The sequence below is a fragment of the Melozone crissalis genome, unplaced genomic scaffold (genome assembly GCF_028551555.1).
Source record: "Melozone crissalis strain CALT ecotype California unplaced genomic scaffold, PUWL_Pcris_2 ptg000021l_1, whole genome shotgun sequence".
Taxonomy (NCBI): domain Eukaryota; kingdom Metazoa; phylum Chordata; class Aves; order Passeriformes; family Passerellidae; genus Melozone; species Melozone crissalis.
Genome location: NW_026535799.1, coordinates 5,380,870 through 5,402,380, shown reverse-complemented (window position 1 = coordinate 5,402,380; position 21,511 = coordinate 5,380,870). Strand labels below are relative to the sequence as shown.

The 21,511-nt window shown below is 52.3% G+C and overlaps 1 protein-coding gene across 1 annotated transcript; it reads right to left on the bottom strand.

Annotated features, from left to right (window-relative positions):
- Positions 1-554: 554 nt before the first annotated feature.
- LOC128937682 (antigen peptide transporter 2-like) lies at positions 555-15,155 on the bottom strand. The gene is made up of 14 exons (XM_054277470.1): positions 14,784-15,155; positions 14,613-14,748; positions 13,217-13,325; positions 13,009-13,139; positions 11,837-12,042; positions 11,125-11,295; positions 10,172-10,300; positions 9,903-10,091; positions 8,701-8,874; positions 7,774-7,933; positions 7,324-7,451; positions 6,109-6,357; positions 2,555-2,616; positions 555-735 (listed from the first exon to the last, which is right to left on the bottom strand). The coding sequence occupies exons 1-14, from the start codon at positions 15,153-15,155 to the stop codon at positions 555-557; spliced, it is 2,397 nt and encodes a 798-aa protein (XP_054133445.1).
- Between the last annotated feature and the right edge of the window lie 6,356 nt (positions 15,156-21,511).

The window sequence follows — 21,511 nt, the reverse complement described above, 5'->3', positions numbered from 1 at the left end:
GATTTTGGAGACAATGGAGTGGAAATCCCTCTTAAAACAGGTCATTTCTACCCACCCAAGCACATGGATCCTCAGCCAGCATGGACACGTAAATGCTTTTATTTTGGCCTTTATTTTCTCTCATTTTTCTTTGCCCTTCACCCAACATTGGGGTAAATATAAAGACATTTAAATATCACACGGATGGTGACATTGTGGGACATGGGTGGGGACATGTTGGGGATGGGGATGGGGACAAGGACATGGATGTGAACATGGCTGTGGATGGCGATATTGGGCATGGGGGGGTGTCACAGATAGAGATGGTGACATGGGGCTCTATGGCCATGGATGAGGACATGGGGAACATGGCCATGGATGGCGACACAAGTGGCCTAGGGGACAAGTCCATGGGTTGACATGTCCATGCCATGAGGTGTCCCATGGCCAAGGACAACACATCCCCACCACCACCATGATACTGTCCCTTTCATGCTACCATTTATTCCCTGCTCTTCCCCTGGCTGTGACACCCGCCTTGTGGGATGTCCCCATGTCCTGGTGACCCGTGTCACTCAGGCCACTCCCACCAGTGGCTCCAGCAGCAGCCAGAGCCCGTCCTTGGCATGCAGGATCAGCTCGGGCTGGCGGTGCGGGGGTGACCTCACGTTGTCCCTCCGCAGCACCAACTGGGACGGTGTCAATGCCACTACCACCTTCATCTCAGCCGTGGCAAAGCTCTGCCCGATGCAGTTCCTGCCACCACGTCCCCACTGTCACTGTCATCCCACTGTGAACCCAGCCAGGGACAGGGGTGGCACGTGGGGACACTCCTGTCCCCACTCCAGCACATACCTGGGGCCAGCAGAGAAGGGGATGAAGGACGGCGGGGACCGTCCCTTGCTGTTCTCCAGACAGTCTCAGAGGATTGAACACCTGGGGTGACACCGACACAGTCACACTGAGGGGACACAGCTGTCACCACTGTGGTGGCAGAGACACATGGAGGCCTTGAGAAAAGTTAATAACAAGTCAATAACAGGATGAGAAAAACAAGTATTAGTCTCAACAAGAAAACCACAGGTATCGGCAACAAAGAGGGGTTGGTGTCTAATCTACAACCAATGATGAGCTCGGGTTTTGTAATATGTATAAGCTTAATTAACACCACTATAAAAGAGTGTAAGCTAGATCAATAAATTGGAGTTCGATGCTGATCAATTAGGATGTGGTCGACTCCCTTCGCTTCCTCAAATGGTGACACCCGATCGTGATACAGCAACGCACCACGGAGGAGTGAAGACACGCTCAGGTCCTGAGAAGCAGCCGGGACGGCAGAAAACGCGGAGAACAGAAAAAAAAAGCGGATAAAAAAGAAGCTGAGACGCCTCGTGCCTCGGGTGTCGTACAGGCGAGCCCGACTGATACGTGCTGCACGGACCTTGAAGAGGCTGCAACAGCGCTGACGATTTTAGGTATGAAAAGGCAAGCAGCATATGATTTATTTACTGCCTTTTTACAAAAAGGGCAGGTTAAGGGGATAGATTTGCAAAAGGATTTACCAGGGCTTTTGGCTTATGGCTACGATAGGGGAATTTTTATTAAGCCCCATACAGTTCACGAGTTAACGGAGTGGCGTAAATTCCATGATTTATTATGGGAGGCTACTTTAGAGGGCGATAAAACTGCCAAGAAGTTAGGTAAATTATGGCGGGTCATTCGCAATGAATTACTGCAGTTTCAGGCTGAGAAAGAGGCTGCCCAGCAGGCTAGCGCCGCTGATGGGTGTAATAAAGATTACGACCAGGACAGGGGATACGATCAGGATAGGGGATTACCAGTAGCCCCTGCAATGAGGACGGTCTTATTACCTGCTTCGCTGCCCTCTTCTGCTTTAAGCCAGGCTACACAGAGCGCTTCTGAGGCTTCCACACTCCCTGAACAACACGAACTATGGCCAAGACCATCCGATAATCTCCCGAAAATCAATGAGCCGATCCCTGGGGCGGAAAATGACCTAGCAGGGTCTATTGCAAGGGAGTGGAGATTGGCCTGGGCTGCGCTTGCCAGAGACGCTATTAAAAAGGGGGATGGGGAGCTTATCAGCGCTGCTACCCAGCTGGCTTGTCCTGTTGTATTCAATCCGCAAGAGGGAGGGGGCATGCAGGCTACTATTACAGCTCTTGATTGGAAATTGCTGTCTCAGCTGAGGTCTACTGTTAGTCAGTTTGGAGTGAAAAGTGAGCCAGCCAAACAGATGTTAGATTATATTTTTGATGCCAGTCTTCTTCTTTTGGTGAATGATTGTCATGAGATAGATAAATTGATCTTTACTCAGCCTCAGCAATTGTTATTCAATGCTCATTGGCAAGGGCTTGTAAATGAATGCATAGCACATTTAGGGCTAGGCTTACAGGAACAGGCAAAGACCTCTCAAAATCAGGTGTTAGCTGCTCTTGGACCTCTTCAAACGTCAGCAGCACTGCCTTCAACGCCTAGTTGGTGCCAGAACCGCAGTGACCATGCACCAACAGAAGTCGTCACTGCAGCATCAGCACCCTCTCCTGTCTCCAACCCGACACCACAGGAAGCCTCGGCTTGGAACCGGCAGCCGCCGTAGAAGTTATGCTGATGACCCTGCACCCACGGAAGATCCCGACAGGGATTCACGGACCTATTGTTATACAGGGTCACGCGGTGGGTGCTTTGCTTTTCAGAAGATCATCTGCGTTGGGATTATTTGTTTTGCCTGGCGTCATTGATGTGGACTATATGTTATGGTGCATACTCTTTTCCCACCACTCCAAATTAACAAAGGACTGAGAATTGCTCAGCTGGTGCCACTTGAGCCAAATGACTAAGGGATTACAGACTATGAAAGGACAAGAGAGGGGGGAAAATGGTTTTGAATCCACCAGAGGACTTACCTTACTGGCTTTGAACCTTTCTGAGAGACCCAAGAAAAGGGTGGAAGTGGAATTTCAAGGACAGAAAGGATCATTTTCAGGCTTGTTGGACACTGGAGTCGATTCCAGCATTATTAGCCCTAGCCGTTCGCCTCCTCTCTGGGTTCGCATGAATGAAAAACAGCTAACAGCTTTCCTTTTCAGTGGTCCAATTACCACCTACCGTGCAATGCCTGATAAGGAAGACATTATGACTCAGTTGAGGGTGGCTGGTGACACTGGGGACACCCTGTCATACCCTTGGGGATGACATGGCCATCACGCTGGGGGATGTCCTCGGTGCAGTGCCGGGACACAGCAGTGACAGGATTGGCGTTTTTTACATCCTGTGACCTCCCTGTCCGTGGGATGTTGTGTCAGACACTGCGTGAAAAACGCCAATCACTTGTTTTTCAAAATTTTAGAAGTTTAATAGTAATAAAATGGTTATAAAAATAGCAATATTACTAGAGTAATAAAAATTTGGACAATTAGGATTTAAGACAATATGAGACAATAAAAACAAAGAGTTACAGACGGTCCGGGTACCTTTTTCTGGTACCCATTCAGCACCACAGCCAGATGTGCTTCCACAAACAAAGGCATTGCACAGTTTTTTCCACCAAGATGCTTGAGCTTTACAACAGCAATTTCAGCTGTCAAACACAGAGGTTTGTAATATTGTTAGCATCTGTGCTGTCAAGGTCACGCTGCACCATTGCAGATAAGAGTGAACCCTCATGGACTGTGTGCTTTGCAAATCTGGCAAATTGATGTCACACACATCCCTGATTTTGGCCGTTTAAAACACACCTGTGTCTCAATTGGCACCTTTTCCTCAGCAATATGGGCTACAGTACACACTGGGGAAAGGGGACTGGGTGCCATGGTACACTGGCAATCAGCTTTTGCAGCCTTGGGCATTCCTCAAACCATCAAAACTGATAAAGGGCCTGCTACACTTCCCAGGAAACCAGGCAATTTCTACAGCTCTGGGGTGTATCATACCAAACCAGCATCCCTCATTTACCAGCTGGACAAGCAATAGTGGAAAGAGCACATGGTGCCTGAAAAGGTATAGTTAATAAACAAAAGGGAGGTATGTGGTGAGACCCCACAAAGTAGAATAGCTAAAGCTCTATACACATTAAATCACTTAACAGTCTTAGGAAAATCCCAGAAGCCAGTTATGCTAAATCACTTCTTATCAATGCAATCGTGTGATGTTCAGCTGCCCAAATCCAAGGGAATGGCACGAGACCGCCTTACCAATACATGGGGGGGTCCCTGGGATCTCATTACCTGGGCTTGGGGACATTCATGTGTTCCAACAGACAGTGGGACACATTGGGTACCTGCCAGAAGCATCCAGCCTGCACTGCATCCTGACAGCACCTCCTGATAAACCCTCAGCAGACACAGAGCCGTGTGATCAGTGATTGGTGACAACCTCATGGAAATCTGGGACTGCAGTTCACATAAAGATTCATCTGTTTACAAATTATTCCCCTGTTTACAAACTGTTTTCCTTGTCTACAGATTGTTTCCTAGTTTTTGTGTTTGCTTTTCTTTCTTTAATAAGTGTTGAATGATTCTTGTTCTTACAGACTGTTTTATTTTCTTCAAGGCTTAAATGGTTTGTTGTTTTTACAAATAAGTTGCAATCTGTAACCTATAAGCCTAATGCCTGGGGCATATTTACCTGAGCTCTCCCCTAGCAGTTCCTGGACATAAATGCTGCAGCTATAATGCAAATCAAAATTTATAGAAAAGAAAGGGTGAGATGTTGGTGTCACCTTGCCAGCCCCTGGGCTCAGTGACAAGAGCTTTGGCCAATTTGATCTCTCATAAGCCTGCAGGCATCTCAGTGGCTCAGGACCCAAAGGGGTGCGGAGTTCAAACCAGTGACAGCATCCAGACCAGGCCTTTCAAATGCTCTATATAAAGGAGGCAGTGGAAAACAAAACCCTCTCTTGCCACACAAACATCAGGGTGAGTGGCGTCTGTCTCCTGTGCCCCTCACCCTCCACATGTCACCTAACACGGAGGCAGATCCAGCTCTGGATCACCTCCATGCAGGTGAATCCTGGTGTGTGATCCATGCTGGAATCTCATGGATCCTCTCATTCTGCAGAAACAGGCAGAGAAACCAATTGCGTGACCACAGGTACGGAGGGGAATCTGTGCGGGATTCCAGAAGGGATATAGGGCAGGATTCCAGACCAGGGCATGATTCCAGATCAGGATCAGGTAGAATTCTAAAGTGTATCTGGGCTGGATTCCAGAGCAGGATCAGGTGGGATGGATGGGGCAGCATTGGAATGGGATTCCAGAACAGGATTGAGGGGATTCCAAAACAGATCAGGTGGTGTTGGTGGAGCAGGATTGGGGTACAAGGGATGCAGTAGGATCTGGTGGGATCCTTGCTCTCTGTGGGCTCTTCAGCCAGATCCAACCCATGGCGACAGAGACAGGGTGACACCAACTCTTACTCTCATCACCAGCTGAATGATCCATGGTGCAGGTCCAACCCCTTCCCTCTCCCTGCAGAAAGCCACAAATTGCTGGCAGAGCTCATCCTGCTGTTCCCACTCATCACACAGCAGCCCTTCCCAACGGACTGACTTCCTGTTTTCCCATGTTTTAAGCACAAGAATTACAGTTGCTCAAAATGTTTTATTTCTCATGTATAAATACCCTGGTTTGGGCAATAAATCTCAGTCCCATCCTCCAGTGCCCAGCACTTCCTCTCAGGGAATGAGGAATAGAAAAGGGGACATTGGGAACTGGGATAAAGATACTGGGGATGGGGACACTGGGAAAGGACTGGGGACACCAGGAGCTTGGAGTGAGCACAGCAGGAGTGAGATGAGGACGTGACACCCATGCCCAGATCCATTCCTTGGGATTGATTTCCCACCCTGTGCCCCATGTCCAGGAGCAGACATGGGGACCAGGGATCATGGGGACATGGTGGATACAGGGGATACGCACACATCCAGGGAATGGGCAGACCTGGGGGATACAGTGGGGACATGAGGGACACAGGGAGTTGGGATCCTGAGGATGTGGGGAGAAGGGATTCACAGGACACTGTGACTGGGGACACCAGGAGCTGGCTGGTGACACAAACACCGGGAATGGGGACACTGGGGCTGATTCCCTTTTATTCCCTGCCAGATACAGCCCCCTTCTCGCTGCCCATCCCGGGGCCCTCGGGCTGCCCGGTGCTGCCTCCTCCAACGAGCAGGCGGCTGTAGGCGCCGCGGCGTTCCCGCAGCTCCGCTGGTGTTCCCGTCTCCATCACGGCCCCGCGCTCCAGCAGCACCAGGCAATCGGCCCCGTCCAGCACCTGCGGCCGGTGGGACACGACCAGCACGGTCTTGGCCAGCCCAGTGCGCACCCAGCGCTGTGCCTGCAGCCAGAGAATGCTCTCATCCCAACCCGTCCAGCTCAGAGAACACTCATCCCAACCCATCCAGCTCATCCCAACCCATCCAGCTCAGAGAGCACTCATCCCAACCCATCCAGCTCATCCCAACCCATCCAGCTCAGAGAATGCTCATCCCAACCCATCCAGCTCAGAGAACACTCATCCCAACCCATCCAGCTCATCCCAAACCATCCAGCTCAGAGAACCCTCATCTCAACCCATCCAGCTAGGAGAACAGTCATCCCAACCCATCCAGCTCAGAGAACGCTCATCCCAACCCATCCAGCTCAGAGAACGCTCATCCCAACCCATCCAGCTCAGAGAACGCTCATTCCAACCCATCCAGCTCAGAGAACACTCATCCCAAAACATCCAATCAGAGAACCCTCATGCCAGCCCATCCAACTCAGTCCTACCCTGTCCCACCTGATCCCACCCAGTCCCGACCAACCAATCCCACCCCACTCTCAGTCCCACCCTAATCCTATCATCCTGTTCTTACCATCCCATCTCCCTGTTCTCCATCCCATCCCCATGCCCACTATGCCATCCTGCCCACACTATCCCCATTCCCACTGTCCCATCCCATCCTACTCCTACCACTCCAACCCTTCCCATTGCACTCCATCTCTGTCCTCATCCCAGCATTCCCATCCCCTTGATTCCCACCCCATCCCACCCCACCCTATCGTATCTCCTTGTCTTCATCCTTTGATTCTACTTTCCTGCCATCCTACACCCCTGGTCTCTAGCCCATCCTACTATCCTGTCCTATTTCTCCACCTCGTTGACCCACACCACCCCATCCAATCCCTGTCTTCATCACATCATTCCCACTCCATGCCAATCATTATCCCTTATTGCCACCACCTCATCCCACCATCCCATTCCAGCCATCCCATCATACCCCATTTTCACCAACTGCACCCCTATCCACACCAACCCCCTCCATCCCACCCCACTCACCGCTCCATCATCTCCATCATCCAGCGCCTCGTCGAGGATGAGCACGGCCGGACACTGGAGCAGAGCCCGGGCCAGGGCCACATGGCGCCGCTCTCCCGCCGCCAGCCGCCCCCCGTGCTCCCCCACCTCTGTGGGAGCGACCACAGGGGATCAGTGGGGTGCAGCCCTGGAGTTCTCCCCTCTTCTCCCACCCCCCACACTCCCCCACCTCTGCAGGGGGACCCTGGGATCAGTGGGATCCCAGCACGAGAGGTTCCCCCCCTTTCCCCTACCCCCCACACTCCCTCACCACTGTGTGAGCAATCCCATGGGATCAGTGGGATGTGACCTCAGGGATCCCCCGCACACCCCACCATGTGCCACCCACTCCGCTCTCCTATCGCTGCCAGAGGATCCTGGGATCAGGGGGATGTGCCCCAGGGGTGCCCCATCCATCCCCCTGGCTCTCACCAGTGTCCCAGCCCTGCTCCAGCCCCTGGATGAACTCTATGGCTCCAGCAGCAGTGGCGGCCTCCCACAGCTCTGACTCTTTGCAGTACTCCAGCCCCAGCAGGATGTTCTCACGGATCGTTCCAGAAAACAGGACGGGATCCTGCTCCACCAGCACCACCTGCCCCAGCCCCAAGCCCTATGATGCTGTCTTGGCTCCTGGTGTCCCCACCCCTGTTCCATGACCCCATCCCACCTTGGTGTCCCCATAGTGTCCATCCCTGATCCCATTCTCCCCATCTGTGTCCCCAGTGTCCCCACCCCTGACTTCCCACTTTTCCTATCCCCATTCCTGTCATCCCCATCCCATTTCCCAATGTTCCTATCCCATTTCTTGTTGTCCCCACCCTATTCCTGATGTCCCCATCCTCTTCCCAGTATCCCCATTTCTGCTCCCATGCTCCTGTGGTCCCAGTTCCATTTCATTGTTTGTTGCAGACATCTTTTATGGAAAATCCTTTCCTTAGGATTTTTCCTCCTGAGAAGCTGACAGGCCTCAGGAACAAAATGTAAACATTGATTATCTGCTACTGTGGAATGCAAAAGGTGCATCTGTGATGGGCCCATGTTGGATGTTTGTAATTAATGGCAAATCACAACCCAGCTGGTGCAGACAGAAAACCAAGCCACAAGCCTTTGTTATCATTCTTTCCTATTCTATTCTTAGCTAGCCTTCTGATGAAATCCTTTCTTCTGTTCCTTTAGTATACTTTTAATGTAATATATATATCATAAAATAATAAATCAAGCCTTCTGAAGCATGGAGTCAAATCCTTGTCTCTTCCCTCATCCAAAAACCCCTGTGAACACCATCACAATTGTCCCCTGACCCCTGTCCCCATTTTCCCCATTCCATGCCCAGTGTTCCCAGTGTCTCTGCTGTCCCACCTTGCGGTGCAGGTACTGGTGTTCATACTCTGGCAGCGGGATCCCATCCAGCAGCACCGTCCCGCTGCCAGGATCCCGCAGCCGCTCCAGCAGCGCCACGGCCGTGCTCTTCCCGCTGCCATTGGGCCCCGCCAACGCCGTCACCTCCCCAGAGCGCACCTCGAAGCTCACGTCCTGTGGGATGGGGACAGGTGTGAGAATCTGTCTGAAATATTCCTCATCTGCCTCACCATCATCATTGGGGGACCACTGAAGAGTCCCCACTGTCTAAAATCTCTGGTTCTGAAGGAGAAAGTCACATGTCAACAAGGCCCCGAGACCTGAGAGCATTGTTAAGCTGTTGTCCACAGGTGTATTTACTATATGCTACACTGAGCCCAATGAGAAGAAGAAGGGGGCACCTTGCCTTTTTGCAACAGTAGCCTTGGAAGCTGTCCCCTCTTTGCCTGGCTGGACTTCTCCTGAGTTTTGGGTGGTCCTCCACAAAAGACCCCTCACTCGTCTTACAACTGCCATGACAGACAGACTGAGATGTAAGAAGCCTCTCCATCAAAGACCAAGACATGAAACCCCCATGTGAAAAGGCCCCCCACACTCTTTCCAAGGACTGGGACTGAGACCCCCAACCTGGGAGAGGTGTGTAGGGGAGGCAAGCTAACCAAAGCAAGATGGATGTTGCAGGTGTGAGCAGTGGACCACGAAAACAATGGCTCATGTCCACTGCTGAACATGGACTGTGTGTACCCCTTTTACAAACATTATTCTTTCCTCCCCAAAGATACAATAAACTACCTTTGACTCGGTTGCAAAATCCATTCCCCTTCCCCCATCAAAAAAGAGTATAATTGGGGTCCAGATGGACTGCAACCCTGAGATCTCCCCGACGTAACAGGTGGATCCTCGACTGGACTGGACCAAAGGATTTCGTCTCTGCATTTGGTAGCTATATCCCCCTTCTTCTCTCTCTCTCTTTTCTATCTCTATCTTTTTCTCTCCCTTAATCCCTCTATTGCATTTTGTTGTGGTCATTCAATAAAGCTGCATTTGTTTTATTACTGCAAACCTCCTGTGCCGTATTGGTTTTTTTGCACCCTGAGATCAATCCATGAACTATCAAGAAACCCGTTCGTAAGGATGGATTGTGACAGCCGGTGATGCCAAAATTCCCACCCCTGGGAAACCCCACCTCCCGCCAGACCCACCTTCAGCACAGGGTGCTCTGGATTTCCAGGATATGTGAAGGAGACCTTCTGAAAAGTGACATGGCCCTGAAGCTCGGGGGGCTCCCGCGTCCCCCCGACATTCCCTGCGGGTTTCCAATCCAGGTATTCCCAGATCCTCTGTCCAGCAGCTGCGTTGGTCAGGAATTCATTGAAGCCGTAGAGCAGCACCTGGGGAGAAGGAAGGGGGTGGCACTGGGATGGACAGAAGCACAGTCAGATGGACAAACACGTGCATTCCATGGGATCACCTGGATATGGCTACCAACTCTGTCCTGGTACAGCAGGAAGGTGACGAGGACCCCAGGAGTGATGGATCCGTCACGGAGCTGCTGGTGGCTCCTGAAGAGCACCATGACCCGGATGGCCAGTTTGATCACCTGTAGGTGGGACAGGGATATTGCTGCCCACAATCCACTCCTGGCGTCCCCATTCCATCTGCCCCCAACCCACTCTTGGTGTCCCCATTCTGCCTGTCCCCATCCCACTCCTTTGTGTCTTTATCTCTGTTCCTGGTGGCCTCATCTCTGTTCCTGGTGTCCTCATTCCAGTTCAGGTGTCCCCATCTCACTCTTGATGTCCCTATTCCTGATCCTGATGAGTCACAGACATATTTTCTGAAAAATCTTTTCACCAGGATTTTTTTCCTGAGAAGCTGAGAGGCCTCAGAAACTAAATGTAAACAATAATGATCTGCTGCTGTGGAATGAAGCAGGTGCATCTTTGATTGGTCTCATGTGGTTGTTTTTACTTGATGATCAATCACAGGTCCAGCTGTGTCAGACTCTCTGGTGAGTCACAAGATTTTATTATTCGGTTCTTTCTAGCTTTCTAATGTCTCCTTTCTCTTTCTTTAGTATATAATTTTCTTTTAATATAATATATATCATAAAATAATATATCAGCTTTCTGAAACATGAAGTCAAGAATTTTGTCTCTTTTCTCATCCTGGGCACCTGCAAACACCACCACACTGATGTTCCCAACCTTTATCCCAGTGTCCCCATCCTGTTTCTAATGTCACCATTCCCATTCCTGCTATGCCTGTTCCTGAAGTCAATGTCCCTGTTCTGTTGTCCCCATTCCTGGTGTCCCCATTGTACTCTGAGTGCCCCCTTCTCAGCTGCTTGGTTTCCCATTCCCGGTCCCAGTGTTCCCGTTCCCAGTGTCCTCATCCCTGACCCTGGCATCCCCCATTCTCTGCTGTTCCCATTCCCAGTCCCTTCAGCCTCAGCTCCTTGGCCAGGTTACATCTGTGCTGCTCCTCCTCCTCCTCCTCTGCTGAAAAGGTTCGGATGGTCTCGATGGCGGCAACAGATTCCTGCACCCCTGAGGCTGTGCGGGCAGATGCTTCCAGCATGGATCGCTGAAGGGCCTGTGGCAGCAACAGGGGATCTCCAACTTTCCCAGGTCACCTTCCTGGCCCACCATCCACATCCCATCCCACCACACCCACTGCATCCCCACTATTGCATTCCCGCCATCCCACGCCCTTCTCTCTCACCCTCACCATTCCCATCCATTCTCCTAATCCCACTATCCCCATCCCCACTGTCTCATCCCATACCCACCACCTTATCTCATCCTTCTCTTCTCATCCACACCAGTCCCATCTCGACCATTTTGTTCTATCCTCATGTCAGCACTCCCACCATCTCACTCCCCTGGTCTTTATCCCCTTTCATCCCACCATTTATCGTCCTCCTTTCCATTCTCCATCCCATCCCCATTATCCCATTCCCCTCGTCATCATCCCCTTTCATCCCACCATTTCCACCTCCATCGTCCTCCTTTCCATTCTCCATCCCATCCCATCCCATCCCATCCCCACCATCCCATTCCCCTAGCCTCCATCCCAGCTCCACCATTCCCACCTTTCTTCAGTCCCCTCCCACTCTTTCCCTCCTACTCCTGACCTGTTTGCGGGTGCTCTGGATGCGGCGGGTGGCGATTCCAAGGGGCACCTCCAGCAGTGCCAGCAGTGCCAGCCCCGGTGCCAGCCCCACCATGAACCCCCCCACCACCAGGGACATCACCAGGCTCCGCAGCAGCTGGTTGGCTCCACTCGGTGCTGCCCTGCACACCCGTGGCACTTCCATGGAAAACTGAGCCAGGAGCTCAGCTGCAGGGTGGGAAAAGAGGTTGGGATCGTGGTGGGTGAGACCATGATCCCATCATGGATGATCCCATTTGGGATGGGAATGATGTAATGGGGAGCAGTGGGATGGGATGATGGGAATGGCTGTGGAGATGGTCAGGGTGGAATGGGGCGGGACAGGGGAAATGGGATGGTGGGAAAGGAAATGGTGGGATGGGGTGATGGGATGGTGTGAGGCAGCTGGGGATACGCAACAGGGTGGAGGCACGGGAGTGAGAATAATGGGGACAGAACAGTGGCTAGAATGGGAAAGTGGGATGGGGACAGGATGGAACACTGGAGTAGAATGAAGCCAGGAAGATGGCATAGGATGGAATTGGATGGGATGGTGGGAATGGGAATGATGGGGATGGAGTCGTGGGATGGGATAACAGACAGATGGGATGGGATGGGATGGGATGGGATGGGATCAATGGGATGGGATCAATGGGATGGGATGGGATGGGATCAATGGGATGGGATGGTGGGAATGGAATGGGATCGAATCAATGGGATGGGATCGAATCAATGGGATGGGATGGGATCAATGGAATGGGATCAATGGAATGGGATCAATGGGATGGGATTAATGGGATGGGATGGGATGGGATGGGATGGGATGGGATGGGATGGGATAAGATGGGATGGGATGGGATGGAATCAATGGGATGGGATGGTGGGAATGGGATGGGATCGAATCAATGGGATGGGATGGGATCAATGGAATGGGATCAATGGAATGGGATCAATGGGATGGGATTAATGGGATGGGATGGGATGGGATGGGATGGGATGGGATGGGATGGGATGGGATGAGATGGGATGGGATGAGATGGGATGGGATGGGATCAATGGGATGGTGGGGATGGGACTGGGTTGACAGACTAGCTGGGATGGGATGGAACAGGTGGGATGGGTCAGGTGGGATTGGGCTGGGCCGTACCCCGTTACCTGCTGGTGTTCCCTGGAAGAAGTCCAGGTCTTGGTGCACCAGGTGGGAAAAAAGACGCAGGCTCAGGCTCTGACGGAGACGCGCCATCAACAGCATGAAGAGAGACCCCCGGCAGCCAGAAAACAGCACACTGTGGGGACACAGGGACACGGTGACATCGGGGACGTTGGGGACACGGGGATAGGCCCTGGGAATGCTCCAACCCACCTTGTGGCTCCAGCAGCCGCCACCATCCCGACAGCTCCAGCGGTGACTCCATCCCCACTCCCGACGGCATCCAGCACCTTCCCGGTGGTGTACGGCCCTGCCATCTCCCCTGGGTGTCACCGAGGCTGCGTCACCGCGGGTGAGACCACTGACACAGGGGGACCCTGATTTGTGGGGGGCAGGATCCGGTCTGGGGAGCGGGGATCTAATTTTGGAAAGGCGGGACACAATTTGGGCAGGAGACAATTTAGAGAAGTCAGGACCCAATTTGGGGGGTTTCGTGAAAAATTTAGGGATTTTACACCCAATTTAAAGTGTCAGTACCAATTTTGGGGGGTTTCAGCACACAATTTTATGGATCAGAACCTAAACATAGGAGATCAGGACCTTAAGATCCCAGGTCTTAGAGGTCAACATCCATATTTGGGCATCAGACCATTAGTTTGATGGTCAGCACCCAATTTTGGGGGACCAACAGTCAAGTTTGCAGGGTCAGAACCCAATTTGGAAAGTGAGCACCCCATTTTTGCAGGGTCAGCACCCAACTGAAGGGGTCAACTCACAATTTAGGAGGGTCACCACTCTATTTTAGGGTGGTCATCGCCTATTTAGGAGCTCAACACTCAATTTTAAGGCGCCAGCATCCAATTTGGTGGGGTATCCCAGATTGGGGGGTTCCCAATTTGGGGCTGCAGAGCCCAAATTGGGGGTGTCAACGCCTGTCACCACATGTCAACGTCCTAAGGTGACGTTAGGATGTTTGTATCCCCATCTGTGTGTTCTGTTTATGCTGGATATCATGTTCTGTGCCTTCAAGACTGGCTCTGAAGAGTGAAAGTTTTGCTTTGGTTTTGTTATCAGCCGCTCCCCCACGGCTGGTGGGACACAGACACCGGGCAGTACATGGTGCTGCTTTTGCTTTTTGCTTGGCTTTTTGCTTTTCTCTTGCTTCTGCTTTGCTCCTGCTTCGCTCTTGCTTTTGTTTCCACTCATTATTTAGTTTAGCTAAGCAGTCTGAATTTTTCCCTGGACTGTTTCTCCTTTCCCTTTTTTGGACCTACTTGAGCCTGCTCCAGACCGGGACCTGGGAACACCGAGAGTTTGCACTTTGTGGCTGCAGCAGCTGCCCCAGGACCAGAGGGACTGAGAACAAAGCGACCACCCCCAAGAGAGACTTTGTGAATTTGTCATCTTTTTCAGAGTGGTGAAAGAGTGTTGTCATCTGGTATTGTTCATTTTGTGTGCTTTGCCTGTTAAATAAACAGGTTCTTTCCACTTCTCTCTGAGGAATCTTTCCTGAACTGGTTTGGGGACGGGCTGTGTGGGTTTGCTTTCTGGAGGGGCCCCTTTTGGAGGCTTTCTCCTAAATTTGCCCTAAACCAAGACAGTCACCCACCAACAACAGCCAGCACGAGGCAGAGGACAGCAGCTCCAAGGACGTTCCTCTGCTCCCAGGTCAGTGCCAGAGCGCGCCGGACGCTGCCGGGAGCCTTGGGGATGCCTCCGGGGGTCTCGGGGACACTGCCGGGAGCCTTGGGGACGCCTCCGGGGGTCTCGGGGACGCTGCCTGGGGCCGGGGCGCGGCCCAGGCCAGCACAGCCAGGGCGGCAGCGGCGTGGGTGACCCCGAGCCAGGCGGGCGCCGCGGCCGCCAACAGCCCCGGGCCGGCCCCGGGCGGCCCCGGGAGGCTCTGGAAGGTTCCGAACACCGCGGGGGTGGCGGCGGCCGTGACGGCGGCCGCGGTGGCTCCGGAAGGACGGCGAGGGGCTGGCAGCCGGGTGGCCACGGCCAGGATGGGCAAGCGCAGGGCAGCCTCGAGCCACACGCCCAGCACGCCCAGCGGCGCCAGCAGCGGCACCAGCGGCACCAGTAACACCAGTGCCAGGGCGTCGGCCACCAGCAGCACACCCGGCAGGAGAGTGGCGGGTGGCAGCGCCATGGTGGGACCGGTACGGACAGTGCTCACTGTGGGGCTCACGAGGAATGAGCAACAGCCTGTGGAGACAGCAGTTAAAACCAGTTAGGACTGGGGCGCTCTCCTGTGCACACCAGTGCTCTCAGTCTAGACTACAGTGCTCCCAGTCTGGCCCCCTGAGCTCAGCAGTCCACACCAGCGCTCCCAGTTCAGCCTGGGGCACTTCCCAGTCCAGCTTGGGGCACTCACCAGTCCACACCAGTGCTCCCAGTCCAGCCCTCTCAGCTACCCAGGCCACACCAGTGTTCCCAGTCCAGCCTGGGGCGCTCCTGAGTCCAGCCTGGGGCGCTCCCCTGTCCACACCAGTTCTCCCAGTCCAGACTACGGTGCTACCAGTCTGGCCCCCTGAGCTCAGCAGTCCACACCAGTGCTCCCAGTTCAGACCCCTGAGCTCAGCAGTCCACACCAGTGCTCCAAATCCAGCCTGGGGCACTCTCCAGTCCACACCAGTGGTCCCAGTCCAGCTCGGGGCACTTGCCAGTCCACACCAGTGCTCCCAGTTCAGCCTGGAGCACTCTCCAGTCCAGACAAGGCACTCACCAGCCCACACCAGTGCTCCCAGTTCAGCCTGGGGCACTTCCTAGTCCAGCCTGGGGCATTCTCTAGTCCATATCAATGTTTCCAGTCCAGCTTAGGGCACTCACCAGTCCCCAGCAGTGCTCCCAGTCGGGCCTGGGGCTCTCCACAGTCCACACCAGTGCTCCCAGTCTAGACTACGGTGCTCCCAGTTCAGCCCTCTCAGCTCCCCAGTCCACATCAATGTCTCCAGTCCAGCTTGGGGCACTCACCAGTTCACACCAGGGCTCCCAGTCCAGCCTGGGGCACTCCCCAGTCCACACCAGCGCTCCCAGTTCAGCTCCCAAAAGCTCCCTTAAGGTTTCGCTTTCGAGCCCCCGCCCATGCCGCTCTGCCCCGCCCTCTCCTCGCCCTGCCCCGCCCCCATCCCCGCCCAGACCCCGCCCCCTCCGGGCACCGTCTCCTTCGCCTCCCAACCCGCTCCAGCCCCCTCTGCCTGGCAACCGATGATGTCACCTCCGCTTTGACCAATCACAGACGCTATTTCAGGCGTGGGCGTGTCAGGCCGGGATTCCCGCGCGCGCCTTCCGGGAAACGGCGGCGGCTGCCGGGAAGGGACTGTGGCGGCATCGGGACCACACCGGGGCCGTCCGTGGGCGACACGGTCCGGACCGGGACACGCTGCGAGCAGCACCGGGGTCCGCACGGGCCCCCGGGACTGCCCGGAACCACCGGCGGGAAGAACCGGGAGCAGGACCGGGAGCCAGCAGGACAGACCGAGACCCACCGGCCACAGCAGAACCCACCGGTCCCCGTGTCCCCGATACTGTCTCCCCCCATTCGCCGGCTCCTGGCCCTGCTGGGCCCTGAGCGCGGGCGATGGACGCTGGTGGGGAGCTGATGTCGGCTTCTGCTCTTGGTACGGGGGGACCCCGACCGGGGGGGCAGGACCCCTTTGAGGGGCTTTGGGATCTGATTTGGAGGATTTGGACATAGCAGGACCCCTTTGAGGGGCTTTGGGATCTGATTTGGACATAACAGGACCCCTTTGAGAGTCTTTGGGATCTGATTTTGAGGCTTTTTGGACATAACTGGAGGGGGACAGGATGCCGTGGGGGGTTGCAAGGCCAATTTGAGGGGTCAGGACCTAATTTGGGGGAGGCAGAATCTGATTTGAGCGAGGTCAGAAACCAATTTGAGGGGTCAGGACCCAATTTAGAGGTTTTGAGCACCGGGTTTGGGGAATCAGGATCCAGTTTTGGGGCTCGACACGCAATTTTGGGAATGGTCACGATCAATTTGAGGGGATTTGGGATCCAATGTGGAGGGTTTGGACATAACAGGACCCCTTTGAGGGGATTTGGGATCTGATTTGTGGGTTTGGACATGACTGGGGATGGGGGACAGGACCTGATGGGGGGTTGCAAGGCCAATTTGAGGCGTCAGGACCCAATTTAGTGGTTTTGAGCACCCAGTCTGGGAAATCAGGATCTGACTTTGGGGTTCAACACACAATTTTCGCAGTGGTCAGGACACAATTTCCAGTCCTCTTCCCTCAATTCAGGGGTCACCACCCATCGTGATGACGCTGATGCTGTGTCCCCACCGGTGAGGTGGCCACCCCCTACTTCACGGGCCATGTCACCCACCGGGTGGCACAGGAGGAGGACGCCTCAGGCGCTGTGTGGCCCCTGGGGCTGGGTAGGTGGGTGACACCGGGTGAAATAAACAGGGCAGGAGACTTTTTCTCCTTTTTAATGCCTTTATTAAAAGTGATCAGCTCAAGGTTGGGAAGCTCGATGGGTCCGAAACTGCTCCCAGGGTGACTCGGAGGAGGAGGAAAGTGCAGCTTTGTCCACTAAAGGGCAGAGCTGGGGGTCCCACCTGTGACGGTGTTCACAGGGGTTCTTGGATGAGGGAAGAGATGAGGATCTGACTCCATGTTTCAGAAGACTTGATTTTTTATTTTATGATATATATTACATTAAAACTATACTGAAAGGATAGAAGACAATGTTTCATCACAAGGCTAGCTAAGAATAGAATAGGAAAGAATGAAAACAAGGGTTTGTGTCTCGGACAGAGTCTGAGCCAGCTGACTGTGATTGGCCATTAATTAGAAACAACCACATGAGACCAATCACAGATGCACCTGTTGCATCCCACAGCAACAGATAATCATTGTTTACATGTTGTTCCTGAGGCTTCTAAGCTTCTCAGGAGGAAAAATCCTGAGGAAAGGATTTTTCATGAAAAGATGTCTGCGACACTTCACCTTGGCAGCAACTGGTATAACTGGTTCACTCTGCAACCCTTTTTTGCCCAAAAAATTGGCATATTTTTTATTTATAATACCCCTGACCTTTCTGTCCATCCCCCGCTGTGCCATCACCCAGCTGGGCTGTGACAGCCTGGCAGCTGAGGTCTTTGCTCAGGGTGAGAGGCAGCAAAGGTTCTCAGCATCTCTGCAGGCTGGGTACTTTGTTCCTCACCTCCAGACATCACTCTGATCTCTTAATTCTGTATTGGCTCATTGTTTTTGGGGTTTTTTCGGTAAGTTTGGTGGGGTTGCTTCCCATGGCATGCTGGTCCCGAGGTTATTTTGCATTTTCTCTGATGCCCCCCCCCCCCCCCCCCATATTCCGTCCTCTCACTGTTTGGAGAGAAGGGCCATCAATTTAGCCTCAGGCAGGGCCATCCCGATACAAAAGGAGCGATTAACTAAAACGACTGGTGATTACAATAACAGACAGGTAGAACTTCACTGTGACTGTGCTCACAGGGGTTCTTGGATTGGGGAAGAGATGAACATCTGACTCCATGTTTCAGAAGGCTTGATTTATTATTTTATGATATATATTACATTAAAACTGTTATAAACAAAAATTCGGTTAATATTTTTTTTGTGAGAAAAAGTTACAAAGAGGCAGCCAGATCACTGGCCCTGCCCAAGTTCTGCGCGTTTTGTTATTGTAATCACGGGTCGTTGTCGTTAATGGTTGTTTTTTTATTAGTAAAAGCCCTGGCTGGGGCGAGTTAATGGCCCTTCTCCTGGGTGGGGACCTTCCCAAGGCTAAGTTGTACCTTTCCCAGAATAGTGAAGACACCTGAGAGGGTGAGGGGGGGGTTATGCAAAGTGACTCCCAAGACCAGAATGCTTTGTGGGACCCCCGACTCCAAACCCACGGAGAAACCCCAAAAACAACGAGCCACCTAAGAGTTGAGAGACTGGAGTGATGTCTGGACGTGAGGAGCCGAATGCTGAGCCTGCAGAGACGCGGAACACCTTCGGACCCTCTCGTCCTGACCATGAGAGACGACCCCGGCGGTGAGACCAGGCCGACTGAGTGGGAGGGGCACCATCTGACGGGGACATCACGCCCTAAAGGCTCCCACGAGGACTGGATTCCCCCAGCTCTGCCCCTTGTGGACAGAGCTGCGCATATCCTCCTCCTCTGAGTTGCCTTGTGAGAGATGACGGATGCTGCAGACCCGTCGAGCCGCCCAATCCTGAGCTGATCACTTTTAATAAAGGCATTAAAAAGGAGAAGTCTCCTGGCCCTGTTTATTTCAAAAACTATACTAAAAGAACAGAAGAAAGGATTTCATCAGAAGGCTAGCTAAGAATAGAATAGGAAAGAATGATAACAAAGGTTTGTGGCTGGGACAAAGAGTCTGAGCCAGCTGGTTGTGATTGGCCATTAATTAGAAGCAACCACATGAGACCAGTCACAGATCCACCTGTTGCATTCCACAGCAGCAAATAATGTCAATGTTTACATTTTGTTCCTGAGGCTTCTCAGGAGGAAAAATCCTAAGGAAAGGATTTTTCAGGAGAGATGTCTGTGACATCCTGACTGCCTGTTCTGACAAAAGCCTGTGCTCTAAGAAACTGCTGCAGCCCAAGACAGAGATAAAGGGGGGGCCCTTGAACTCTGAAACAGAGAGAGAGGCTGCTGTGGAAAGCAGGGTCAAAATGACCCCAGGAATTTTTTCTGATAAAGAAAAATTCACAGGAAATGTAACAGGAAATCAGTAGAATGAATGTGTATGAACCTGTTGTGAAATTGCATGCAGATGTATTTGAGAGGGAGGTATGTGACTGTGTTCTTAGGGGTCCAAGGATAAGGGAAGAGATGAAAATCTGACTCCATGTTTCAGGAGGCTTGATTTATTATTTTATGACATATATTATATTAAAACTGAGCAGCCCAGCTTCTGTCCAGGCATTATTTCTTCTAAACAGCCCATTATCGGTCCAGGGATTATTTATCCTGAGCTGCCCAGCTCCTGTCCAGGGATTATTGATCCTGAGCACCCCAATTTCTCTCCACAGATTATTGATCCCTTACCTGTAGGGTTCCTGCACACCTCAGTACTCCTCAGATGATTGAGCAGCCCAACTTCTGTGTGGGGATTATTGATCCCGAGCAGCCCAACTTCTGTCCCGGGATTATTGATCCTGAGCTACCCAGCTCCTGTCCAGGATTATTGATCCTGAGCAGCCCAACTCCTGTTCAGGGATTATTGATCCTGAGTTACCCTGCTTCTGTCGAGGGATTATTTCTCCTGAGCAGCCCAGCTTCTGTCCAGGGATTATTGATCCCTTACTTGTAGGGTTCCTGCACACCCCAACACTCCTCAGGTGATTTAGCACCACAGTAGCCCCCGGATGCAGAGACATTTCTCCATCACATTTAAAAGAAAAGTTCAGGTGGGTTTTCCAATGAGCAATGTGGATTTCCCTGGAGTTCAGCAGGCAGGATCACATACCCCAGAACCAGAGCTTCTGTATCCCTATGGAAAGGTGATGGCACAGGGAATATCTGCTCTGCTGCTGACAAACAGCTGCAGCTGCTTTGGGTGCCTGAACATCTGCAGTGACAACTGCACCCAGCTGTTCCTGCTGCAGGGAGCGATTTTGGGAAAACATGGGCAGGATTGAGATGCTGTTCCCAGGTGCCTTCTAGAGCAGTATCAATAATCTTTCTGGAAGGAATGAGCTCCTGAGATTTGTTTTGCATTCTTTTATAGAAGAAAAGAAATTTATTAAACTGTTGGTTTCTCCAGTGTCATTGGAGAGGTGGCACTTTCAGCCTCCAATCCATGGTCACTTTTAAAAACCTATAAATGTTGGAGTCAGAAAATAAACTTCCTTTTCCTTCACCTTCAGAATCCCTGAAAAGAACTGCTGCACCTCACCTGCACCTGGGTGCTGGGCCCCAACTCCTGAGGGCAGCATCATCTGCCTGCTCACCTGTGACACAGGTACCAGCTGGGGAGTGAAAAAGCTGGGGCTGGGTGATCCCAGCGACAAAATAAAGCTATGCCTGCTTTTAATGTACGAATTGGTGTTAAAAAGTGTGAAAAACGCTAATCACGTGTTTTTAAAATGTCAAAAAGTTGAATGATAATAAAATGGTTATAAAAATAGCAATATAATTAGAGTAATAATTGGACAATTTGGATTAGGACAATAAGAGACAATAGAAGCAAAGAGTTATGCATGTCCGGGTACCTTTTTCTGGGCAAAATAAGCCTGATAAAGGACACACGTTAACAAGGGATTAACCCTTAAAAAACAATAACCTGTTGCATATTCACACACCTCATACATGATGCATAAATTCCATTCAAACACAGGATTCTGTCTGGTCAGTGTCAGTTTCTTCCTTTGAATCCTGACGGCTTCTTCCCGAGTGAGGCGGGAAGAAGTTCGTTTGTTCTGATAAGAGAGCAATAAATTCTGTTTCTCTGAAAGATTTAGGTGTCCTGTGGCTGCTGACTGGTGTGAGTCCTTTCTT

Coding starts and splice junctions, on each gene's coding strand:
- LOC128937682 (XM_054277470.1), bottom strand. CDS start 15,155: ATGGCGCTGCCACCCGCCACTCTCCTGCCGGGTGTGCTGCTGGTGGCC. Junction 7,934..8,700: donor ACCAGTACCTGCACCGCAAG/GTGGGACAGCAG, acceptor GGGCTGGGGCAG/GTGGTGCTGGTGGAGCAGGA. Junction 2,617..6,108: donor TGGGCAGCGAGAAGGGGGCT/GTATCTGGCAGG, acceptor CCGTGGGTGCAG/GGTCATCAGCATAACTTCTA.